The sequence below is a fragment of the Carcharodon carcharias genome, chromosome 1 (genome assembly GCF_017639515.1).
Source record: "Carcharodon carcharias isolate sCarCar2 chromosome 1, sCarCar2.pri, whole genome shotgun sequence".
In the NCBI taxonomy this organism is placed as follows: domain Eukaryota; kingdom Metazoa; phylum Chordata; class Chondrichthyes; order Lamniformes; family Lamnidae; genus Carcharodon; species Carcharodon carcharias.
In genome coordinates this window covers 198,023,186-198,035,258 of record NC_054467.1, presented here as the reverse complement: position 1 = coordinate 198,035,258, position 12,073 = coordinate 198,023,186, and the positions used below count along the sequence as shown (strand labels likewise).

The window sequence follows — 12,073 nt, the reverse complement described above, 5'->3', positions numbered from 1 at the left end:
CTCTGACTGCACTCCCCAGATGAACCATCACTTTTATGGGAGAGTGAGATGCACTTGGGGCTCCTGCACTATTTGCCTGTTTCTTTGTGACTTTCTGGTAGTCACCCATTCCTTCTCTCCATACTTACACTTAAGATATGGGGTCACCACATCCATAAATGTTCTATCCACAAAGCCCTCAACCTCACAGATGTGCCGCAGTGACACTTGCTGCTTCTCCAGCTCCAAAATCCGGATCTCGAGCTGCTGCAATTGATAGTACTTCCTGCACATAAGGTATCCCAGACACAGAAAGCATCCTGGAGTTCCCACATAGCACAGGATATGCACTCAAGAGGTCAGTTAGCATGCAGGTACAGCAGGTGATTAGGAAAGCAGATGGAATGCTGTTGTTTATTGCAAGGGGAATTGAATATAAAAGTAGAAAAATTTTGCTACAGTTGTATGGGGTGTGGATGAGACCACATTAGGATTATTCTGTACAGTTTTGGTCTCCTTAACTTAAAGGAAATAATTGCATTAGAAGCAGTTCAGAGAAGGTTCACTCAACTGATTCCTGGGATGGAGTTATCTTATGAGGAAAGGTTCGATTGGTTGGGCCTGTATCTTTGGAGTTAGAAATAATTGGCAAAAGGAGTAAAGGTGATGTGATGAAAAATTTTTTCACCTAGTGGTTGGAATCTGGAAGAAACTTCCTGAAAGGGTGATGGAGGCAGGTTCGATCGAAGTATTCAAGAGGGAATTGTATTGCTACCTGAAGAGAGAGAATGTACAAGGTTATGGGGATAAGGCAGGGGAGTTGGACTAGGTGGAATGCTCTTTCAGTTAGCCAGAGCAGACTCGATGAGCCGAATGGCCTCATGCACTATAAAGATGCTGTAATATTTTAGGTGATCTTATTGAAACACACTAGAGCTTATGGGGACTTTACAGGGTGGATGCTGAAAGGATGTTTCGCCTTATGGGAGAGACTAGAACTAGGGGATATAGTTTAAAAATAAGAGGTTTCCCATTTAAGACAGAGATGGGGATTTTTTTCTGTTGAGGTCATTGGTCTGTGGAATTCTCTTCCCCAGAGAGCAGTGGAGGCAGGTTCTTTGAATATTTTTATGGCTGAGTTAGATAGAGTCTTGATTGACAAGGGAGTTAAAGATATAGTGGGTAGACAGGAAAGTAGAATTGAGACCTCAATCAGATCAGCCAAGATCTTATGAAATGACGGAGCAGGCTCAGGGGCCTAAATGGCTTACTCCTGCTCCTAATTCATATGCTCATATGTATGTTCATATGTCAGAGCTGCCCTGCCATTCCTCTATAAATTGGTTAATAAGCCTTACTACTGATAAATCTACTACTTTAAAAAAAAATCATCAGCTATTTGCTTTCCTTCTGGTGACGTCACTTAAATATAGGAAGCTAGTGGAATGCTTTACTTAACTCTTTTATTTTATAAACAAATTATCTTTTTTAAATTTCCCAGCTTCTTAATAAAATTTCCCAACTCTGGAAAAAGGAAAACAAAGTTACAATACTCACCAACCAATCAATTCATGACTTTAGTGTGATGTCACTGACTTTTCTCTTTTACTTTCTCAAACTCGTGTGTGTCCTGGTCCGCTCCAGCTGCCTAGTCTCTCCTCAGTTAAGTTATGCAGCCAATTTACATAGTGGAAAGTCTCACAAACAACAATGTGATATTGACCAGATTATCTATTTTAGTGTTTTGGTTGAAGCATAAATATGTCCAGGTCACTCCCTGAAGACAGTAGTCGGCGCAAGGACATACTTTGAAAGATAATACTTTGTTTTGAAATGAATCTAAATAGCAACTTTTCCATGAGTTTTTTTCTTACTTTGTATTTTAAATTGCAAATTTAACTTGTACTTTTATATTTTCAGTGGCAGGACTTGGATTTGGAATAATGAGTGGAGCTTTCTCTGTTGTCAACATACTTGCAGGCTCTGTGGGACCAGGAACTGTGGGAATCTTTCATGATTCTCAGTATTACTTCCTCACATCAGGTATTCTCTTTTAGTATTTCAAGTATCCTTGAAAAACCAAAGCTCTAGTCTGCTATACACATTTCTATTGAATATTAAGTTTTTAACAAAATTAATGATTTAATTAACTGACTGTTAGAAAGTTTGTTTGAAAAAAAAATCCTAGTCAAACATTTCAGAAATAAAATATCTTTGTAATTTGCTCTGTTTCCACAATCCTGTTTGAACAAGAGGGTCCATGAGATGTCTTTTGAAATAACTGTCAGTAGTGCTATGACTGCTTGTGCTGAAACTGCAGCAGTGGCCTGAATTTTGAGGTCACTGGGCACACGTGATCGATGGGCCTGGAAGCAGTGGCAGTGTGCATTTCCGCCCACGAACATTGGAATGGGGGATTTCATGCTGGCTGGACACCGGATATCGGTGTAGCACTGCTAGTGGGAGAGTGACGGATGCTGGGTGGAATGGTGACCTGGAGTGGAGTATAAAACAAGCCCAGGTAACCCCCTGAGGCTGCCAGGAGTTGGGGAGGAGCCTAACTGAGCTGTTGATGAGAGACTGGAAAATTTGCCATAAGTGATGGCCTCAGCACCCAGTGAGCACTCTGCCGCACGATTCTTAGACGACTGCCTGTGTACCCTACTGGGTGCAGTGAGTGCCTGGCGTGAAATACTCATACCATGGGATGGCAAGAGGAGGCCACCCCCCAGACAAAGAAGGTCTGGAAAGAGGTGGCTACCCAGGTGAGCATGCATGATATGGTGTGCTGCACATGGATCCAGTTCCAGAAACTGTTCAATGATCTTCTGTGCTCTGTAAGGGTGAGTACCAAGTTGGCATGGAACAGAGTACAGACTCTTGGAGGGTGGCCATTAGTCACGACGTTCAGGGATTTGAGATGCATTGTGCCAAATGATGCATATTCCTGTGCCTGTCAAGGGTGGGAGATGTTGCCGTTCACCTTGTATGCATAGAAGGGTGAGGAGTGTTAATCTGATGTGCACGTCAAGCTGGCTCTCCCGGGGGTGTGGGGGGTGGTCATGAGCCTGGAATGGTGTCGCAGGTAGAGGATGTTGTAATTAATGCACTGGCTTATGTTTAGAAGAACAGAAGCCATAATGCGCTGAAGCGTGCACGAACGGGTGGTGGGGTGCCCAACATCTTGATCCTGTTTAGGTTTGAGATGGACGGCCTGGGCATGGAACGCAAGTGAGGAACAAGGTTTCCGGGTCTTGGAGGATGGTAAGAATGCAGTGGGCAGATGAGAGACTGGGGGAGTGTGCAAGAAGGGCAAGGTCATGACATCTCCAATGAGAAATTCAAATCCAGAGTGCCCATCGCCTGGCTACTCAGTGCCTCAGTGACACAGGTGTCCATTTTGGCAAGCACCACAGACACTCAGTGATGATGCTCTTAACTGACATATTCTGTTTCTCCCTCAGAAGTGTCATCCTCATGATACACACACGTCATATTCGCTCTTTGCACCAAGCACCAGCGCAGATACATGCACGCCAGTGGACTAAGGCATATCAACTCCTTTTGGATTGCACTGTGGTGAGGGCACATCACGCTTGCATGAGGAGCTGGTGGAGGCAGAGTGCACCCAGGGTGCAAGTAGTCAAAGGACTGCTGAAGACCAGGACCATTCTGAGTCCATCCATCAGTCATCCATCAGGCGGCTGATAATCTTTTAAATGAAAACCAAAATCAACAAAATTGGGATAAATCAGGCACAGCCCCTAATTCAGGTCAGCTGTAAAACCAAGAACAAAGTTTAAAGGAAACTTACAAATTTAAATCAAAATGTGATTAAAGGGGTCAACAAAACACCCCAGTCCCCGCGGTGCCCACCGAGCACGGAAGGCCTCGAGAGTGCCAGCAGACACCGCGTGCTCCTTCTCCAGGGACATCCGGCAGCGAACGTAGCCGCGGAAGAGGGACAAACAATCGGGCGGGACTCCCCCGTCGATCGCCCGCTGCCTGGACCTGTTAATGGCCAACTTGGCCAATCAGGCGGCTGATGCTGGATGTCCAGTTGGATGTGTATAATGATCTGGCAGTGACCCCAGAGGGTCTAGTGCCATGATATCTGTCATGACGGAGTCCATGTGGAGCTTGAGCACTGTGACCCTGAGCATTGAGCACATAGTCTCCTCCATTAAGCGAGTGGCGACTCTCATGGAGAGGCAGTTCCACAAACAGAATCGGCGCTCCTGGAGTTGCATTCGGACTTGCATGTCCATGCACCAGCTGTGACCTCGGGAAATCACTGCCAGTGTGAGAATTGGATGAGGCACTTAGTCTCTCTGCTAGGTACCTGTCCATCAGTGGTGGGCAGGGTGGTCCAGACTTGCCTCACATTGGCTGACAAGCTCTGTGGGCCCCTCTCTCTGCGCTCTGGGCAAGGACAGCAGCCCCTCTGCCAGTGACTGTGGCATCTTCTGAGGTTGCGACAACTGAGGAGTGCCCAGCCATGTTGCTGGTCACACCCTTCCAGGAAGAGCCTGCTCAAGTCCTGCGGCCAGAGGACGACCACCGAGGCCGTCAGTGCGACATTACAGCAGAGTCAGCAATCTGCCTCCAGTGCTGCTGCCAGCAAGGGGAGGGTGGGGGGGTGAGGGAGGGACACCAAAACTTAGTATTCGGAAGCATAAGTTTTAGGCGCTGTGAGCACAAGATGGGGTTTTCACAGGTGACATGCTTTCGTTTCATCAGTGCAGTGTATTGTTTTTGTGTGCCTTTGGCAACCATATTATGTTTTGTTCCTTGTTTGCAATTCTGGTAATGATATAAAGCAAGATTTTGTTTCAATGCACTGAGGGTCCTTCATATTTTTCATAGGTGCAGGCCTAATTGATAGATGCAGGGGCAGCAAAATTTGTTTAGAAGTTGTGACATTACCTTCTCAGAAATGTGTGTGATGGAGGCAGTGCCCTTGCACTGAGATGGAAGCCAAGCCTTGGCAGCCTAGCTGAAGGAGCATTGAATCAAGGCCTCCCTGGTGTCCCTGCCTCCCTGAAGGCTTATCAAGTCTGTCTCCTTGTCCTCACCCTATGCCTATCCAGGATCCCATTAGATCCATCTGTGGAGCCTTCCTCTGTGGTGTGTGGAGCTGCCTTGGTATCCTCCTCCTCGAGTGGGTGCCCCCTTGCCAGTGTCAGATTTTGCAGAGCACAGCATACAATGACTATAAGTGACATGCGCTCTGGAACGGTCCAGGCAGTGGAATCTCATCTTCAGTAGCTTTATTGTCCCCTCAACCGCCACCCTTGTGGAGACATGACTCTAATTATACCTTTCTTCCACCTCTGTCCTGGGGTTAGTGTTAATGGATACCCTTAGTCATGCAGCAACCAACCATTCACCCGAGCTGGAGCTGTGAACAGCTCTGGCACCTCGGGAATGTTGCAGTGTGTATGCATCATGGGAGCTGCCAGGGCATTTTGCCCAGGCTTGCAGAATCTCGGTCTTTTGGTCACATACTATCTATACGTTCATGGAGTGTTAACCCTTCCTATTCACAAAGGCACCGGCTGACCCACTAGCACCTCGATGGCCATGTGAGTGCAGTCGATGGCATCCTGGATGTGGGGGAACCTAGCACTTGATGTGAACCCTCTGGCTCGCGCAGTCTGGCTGGCTTGGTCCATCTGGTAATGAATGAATGTGAGGACCCATCTGAACAGAGCGTCCATTACGAGCTTGATGCAGCTACGGACAGCTGACTGGGACACTCCGCACAGATCCCCCACTGACCCTTGGAAAGATCCGGATTCATAAAAATTGAGGGCTGCTATGACCCTCAGCCACTGGCATTGGGTGCCCACCTACACAGCTGGAGGCAATCTCTGGCCCAACCAGATGGCATAATGAAGTTAGTGTCTCTAGAGAGGTGGAGCCTCTTGCAGCACTGGACTTTGGACATGTTGAGGTAGCTGGATTGCTGCCTGTACACTCTGGCAGCAGGATAGTGGCGTCTTCTGCAGTCCCTTCTGTTTTGCTCTCCCTGCTGGCGCTGCTCCCCCTGTGCCTGTGCCTCTCTTCCCACAGGCCCCTCCCTGCAACGCTGCCTGTGGACACCTGGCCTCCTTTCTGCCCCTCCTTTCCATCTCAGAGGAGGTGCCCCCAGTGGAGTACGCAAACCCCATCTGCTGAGATGCAGATGGCACTGCCCCGTGCACTGAAGGCTGCATTGGACAGAAATGCTCCAACAGAGTTGACAAAACAAGAGTCCTCAGAACAAGCTTAACAAAGCAAAATGCGCTAGAAGAAACCGGCCGAAACCTCAACATTAAAGCAACAGCAAACTCTCGCTTGAGCTCCTAACAACTCACACAGCCAATGCCCCTGCCCATGGATGAGAAAAGTGAAAAAAAAATGGGATGGCTGCCTGCCCCTGTTGCCTGTGCACCGAATTAAAAATTGCACAGGTGGCGTATAATTCAAGCTAAATGCCCTTTTAATTGTCGTGGATGGCTGAATAGTTGTTGGTGGGCATGCTGCCGATTCCTGCGCATGCCTGCTTGACCATGAATGCGTGAAGACGTCGGGACGTGTGCTCGATGTCATCATGTGTGATTTAACATTCTTCTGGGTTGGCTGTGTGCCCAAATCTAACATGTAAAATTCTGGCCAGTGTTTATTAGGGCTGATTTTGCAAATACAAGCTACCAGGAGGTGCCTTATCTGCTGGCTACATATTTTGGACATTGACTAATCTGGGTTAGAGTTCAGCCCTAAGTCGGGTAAATCACTCCACAAGTCCCTGTTGTCATCCTTAAAGATCTTCAAATTAATGAAGCACCAGTATCTCAACATGGCTGGTCACTTGTTTATCCTAAGATTCACTGGTTTTTGCTATCAGAAGGATTGAGCCCAGGTCCAGATAAGGCAGGAGGCATTTATGTTGCCCTTAATGAGCCACCTCTAGCTGTGATAAGAAATATCATCTTTGTATAAGCCTTCGTGGTTTGATTAGTATTAGCATTTTCAGACTGATTTCCAACTGTATTCTATGTGACATATTTATGTTGATTTTTTTGGATATTTCTCCTATATAATTATTTCTGATCGGTCCAGGGTTGCTAGCCCACCAGGATTGCCCTGGAATCTCCAGGATGCTGTTGTGACCAACTCAGGGTTGGGGAGGGAATCATAGGGGCATTAAAAAGTGCTTTTTTTTTTTTTAGTGCCCTTTAAACAGTTTTGTTAGTTTTTCTTCCCATCTCCAATATTTATATAACTGTTTCACTGCCAGTCAAGAATCATCCAGTCCAATAAACAAGAGTCTATTCACATTCTAATTGGAGTGAGGAGGTGATGCTTTGTGAAATTGGGCAAGTTAGGCAATTGGTGATGGGAGTGCAGGGGTCAGGGGGACAGCAGCTGTGAGGTCATGTGATGAAACCTCAGTGTTGGCAACCCATTGACCTTTCCTCTTCAGAATTTCATCCCATGCTTGTGGTTTGGTGACTTATTGTTTGGAACACTACTGAACAATGCTTCACAGGAATGACAACAGAAAATGCTGGAAAAACTCAGCAGATTTGGCAGCATCTGTGGAGAGAGAAACAGAATTAACATTTTGAGTCTATAAGACTCTTCTTCAGAGCTGAATAGAAGTAGAAATGTGATAAAATTTATACTGCTTGAGGGGGTGGAGCAGGTTTAAGCTGGATAGAAGGCCAGTGATAGGTGGGGACAAAGGAGAGCGGACTAGAATTGTCTGTGACATCCAGATCTCTGCAGATGCCTGAAGACAGCATCCCAGGGACAGACCGTGGAGCCAGCACTCCAGGTTCAAGTTGAGGCCAAGACCAGCTGCAGCTGCCACACCAACATGGTCACAACAGCTGTCTCTTTCAGGCTTCCAAAATCCAACATGTCCCCACAAAAAACAAGGGTGGTACTGCCAAATCTAGAACCCTCGGTTATCCTGAAGCATATGGGCCAAGATAAAGCAGAAAAAGAAAGCTTATGATAGTCACAAAAAGCTTAATACTGTAGAAAGCCAAGAGGAGTATAGAAAGTACGGGGGTGAAGTAAAAAAGGAAATTCGGAAAGCAAAAAGAGGATATGAAAGATATTGGCAGGTAAAGTCAAAGAAAACCCAAAGATGTTTTACCAGTACATTAAGAGCAAGAGAATAACTAAGGAAAGGGTAGGGCCTATTGGAGATATACTTGGTAACTTGTGTGTTGATGTTGAAAATGTGGGCAGGGTCCTCAATGAGTACTTTGTCTTCGTCTTCACTAAGGAGAAGGATGATTTAGACATTTAGGAGTGTGAAGTATTAAATGCAATAAGAGAGAGGAAGTACTGGAGGGACTGGCATCCTTAAAGGTGGATAAATCACCAGGACCAGATGGATCCATCCCAGGCGGTTAAAGGAAGCCAGGGAGGAAATAGCAGATGCTCTGAGGATTCTTACTCGATAGGGGTGAGGTATCAGAGGATTGGAGGTTTGCAAATATTGTACCATTATTTAAAAAGGGCGTAAGGGATAAGCTAGAAAATTATAGACCGGTCAAATTATTGGCATCAATTCTGCGACAGGATAAATTGTCACTTAGGCACGGGTTGATCAGGGGCAGCCAGTCAGCGTGGTTTTGTTAGGGGAAGATTGTGTCTTACTAACTTAATAGAATTTTTTGAGGAAGTAATGAGGATTGATGAGGGTAATGCAGTGGATGTTGTCTACATGGATTTTAGTAAAGCATTTGACAAGTTCCACATAGACTGGTCAGAAAAGTGAGATCCCATGGGATACAGGGGAAGGTGGCAAGTTGGATCCAAAATTGGCTCAGCGACAGGAAACAAAGGGTAATGTTTGATGGATGTTTTTGCAAATGGAAAACGGTTTCCAGTAGTATTCTACAGGGCTCAGTTTTGGGGCCCTTGCTTTTTGTTGTATATATTAATGATTTAGACACAAATGTGGGAGGTATGATTGGGAAATTTGCAGATGGCACAAAAATTGGCCGTGTAGTTGATAGTGAAGAGGATAGCTGTTGTCTCCAGAATGATATCAATGGTTTGGTTGAGTGGACAAAAAAGTGGCAAATGGAATTCAGTCTGGAAAAGTGTGAGGTAATGCATTTGAGGAGGGCAAACAAAGCAGGGGAATGTTCAATAAATGGGAGGATATTGAGAGGTTGAGGAAGTGAGAGACCTTGGAGTGCATGTCCACAGGCCCCTGAAGGTGGCAGGTCAGGTGGACATATGGACATATTCCTTTATTAGATGAACTATTGAATACAAAAGCCAGGATGTAACGATGGCACTGTATAAAATGCAGATTAGGCCAGACGGTTCTGGTCTGGTCACCGTATTACAGGAAGGACATAATTGCTCTGGAGAGAATACAAAGGAGGGTTACAAGAATGCTGCTTGAAAATTGCTATTATGAGGAGAGACGGGATAGGCTAGGGCTGTTTTTGTTAGAACAGAGGAGGCTGAGGGGTGACCTAATTGATGTGTACAAAATTATGAGGGGTCTAGATAGGGTAGACAGGAAAGACTTGTTTCCCCTAGCTGAGCGGTCAATTATCAGGGGGCATAGATTTGAGGTGATTGGTAGAAGGATTTGAGGGGACATGAGAAAAAACTTTTTCACACAGAGGGTGGTGGGGGTCTGGAATTCACTGCGTAACTTGGTGGTTAAGGCTGAAACTTTCAGCTCATTTAAAAAGTGCTTGGATCTGCATCTGAAGCGCTGTAACCTGCATGGCTGTGTACCAGGTACTGGAAGCTAGGATTAAAATGAGGGACTAGTTTCTTTTCCATCTTTTTCTGGCCGGCACATGGGCTGAATGACCTCTTTCTGCGCCATAACTTTTCCATGGCTTCTAATTTATTATGTTTATCTGTATGTATGAGAATGAGAAAGAGTAAAAAACCAATTGATGGTAAAAATTAATTTTTCATTAAATGTTGTTGCCAAAGTTTGGAAATAAAAGTTTAAAAAAAATCCACTCAAGTTTTTGAAAACTTAGAGATCATACAAACATGCTTTTAGGATTTGTATACGCTGTATTTCGGTGCTTATCCAACCGTTCAAGCTGTGCACATGCTGAAATCTCAGTTTATATTGTTCCAGATGGTGTTGACAGTATATGTTTTTATGCTATATCTGGTAACCATGTAGAAAATTGGTACATCTAAGTAAAATTAACACTAAGGACCAAATCTCATTTTTAAAAGCAGCAGATGAAGATCTTGGGCAAGGGCTGATGAGTTCAAAGTGAATTTTTATCAGAAGGCAAGAATAGAGTTAAGGAACTCTACATGCCAGTCACAATGTGTGTTTATGTGGAGCAGTCTATTTACTTGAAATTCAATATTTGCCTAGGGATATAATAAGCTCAAACTATTTGAAGAATGATTTTATGCAGTGTATAGTTCTCTTTAGAGTGTAAGCAAAGTAAGTTGGCCTGAAGTTTTGTGGGTAAAAGTAACTGTGAATCATCAGTGCTCACTGTTATTAGAGTCAGTTGGACAGCAACTTTCAGCGCATGCAGAAATTGGGAAGTTGTTATCCGAGTTGTACTTCCAGAGACTGTGATATACTGGAATCTTGGCAAGAGACCCAGCATTAAACACATGGAACGGCATGAAGTTGTAGTCCTTGCACAATAGATGCTCACTAGAATGACCATCAGACATAGGAGCAGAAATTAGGCCATTTGGCCCATCGAGTTTGCTCCGCCATTCAATCTTGGCTGATAAGTTTCTCAACCCCATTCTCCCGCCTTCTCCCCGTAACCTTTGATCCCCTTACCAATCAAGAACCTATCTAGGTCTTAGATACACTCAATGACCTGGCCTCCACAGCCTTCTGTGGCAATGAATTCCATAGATTCACCACTCTCTGGCTAAAGAAGTTTCTCCTCATCTGACCAGATAAAGTTAGCACTTGTCTGTCTAGTGTAAGTAATTTTTTAAAGGCATATTAAATCTTAATTAGTGCCAAGCAACTTTTCTGGCATTGTAATTTTTTTTGCTTTCCTTTTTTAAAATCTTTCTCTCTCCCTCTTAATCCCACCTTTATTTATTTAGCTTTCTGTACATGATTTGACATTATTCTAACTTGCATTTCCTAATCTGTACTCTGCTTACTTGGGTAAGGATTCTTCACTGGGACTTGTCCTAGCTTTTTTCGCACTGCTCCCAAACTGCCCGTAGAGGGTGCGGTGCCAAAATGGATTTCTAATCACAATAAGGGTTTACATTTTTAATTTTTCACAATCTCCAATAATAATTAAAAATTTTTAGGAACAAATTTGCACATTTGTACAAGTTAGTTTTCAGTACCATAGAGGTTGTTCAGCATTAACTTCCAATCACAGAATGTTCCATTGCAAAAGCCCAAAGAAAGCATACACAAGTGTAAGTTTTTAATGAATGGTTGACACCATTCATTTGTTGCTGATGCAATATCCGGGCCATTGGCTCCAAAGTAAGGAAACTGATCTCTGATTAAAATGCTATCAATTTTTATCCCATTGTATTTTCTTAAACCAGCTCATATTATTAATTTCTGCTGCTGGAAGATTGCATGCTTTGTAAAAAGTCTTTCTATTTAAATAACAACTTTAAAGTGACTGGCATGTAATTAATTGATCGGCAATTTTCACCAGTGATGTTAACAGGATAAAAGAATAATTTCCGGAGCTTTTATTGAAAATGTGTATATTGGTGTTTTTGGTGCGGATTGTGAGGTTAATCTGAGATGGATCAATTATTTGACTTAGGAACCACTAGAGTAACACAACATGATCGCTTGAATCACATGTTGCTGTATCAAAATAGATTAAGATGGATAAAGGTCCAAAGTCAGCCAGCCCTTTTGTAGGAGACATTATAGAGGTCCAGCGCAGTGCTTTCATACTGCAGAGGTTTGATGTTTTAGATGATATCTTTATATTGGCTAATCCTATCTGTTTTAGTGATACATAATAAGGATAATAAACAGCAACATGTTGCCAGACTATTGTGTTGAAGTCTATTATGATGCAGAACTACCAGTTGAAATGTATGCATATTTAATATTCTCCTTTATCCTTTATGT

The 12,073-nt window shown here is 44.1% G+C and overlaps 1 protein-coding gene across 1 annotated transcript in view; it reads left to right on the top strand.

The window, feature by feature from the left end:
- LOC121285018 (gamma-secretase subunit Aph-1b-like) overlaps positions 1-12,073 on the top strand; it is an 85,501-nt gene that overhangs the window by 42,282 nt on the left and 31,146 nt on the right. The window contains exon 4 of the mRNA XM_041201101.1: positions 1,900-2,022. Within this exon, the coding sequence (XP_041057035.1) occupies positions 1,900-2,022 (123 nt within the window). The remainder of the gene's footprint in view (positions 1-1,899; positions 2,023-12,073) is intronic.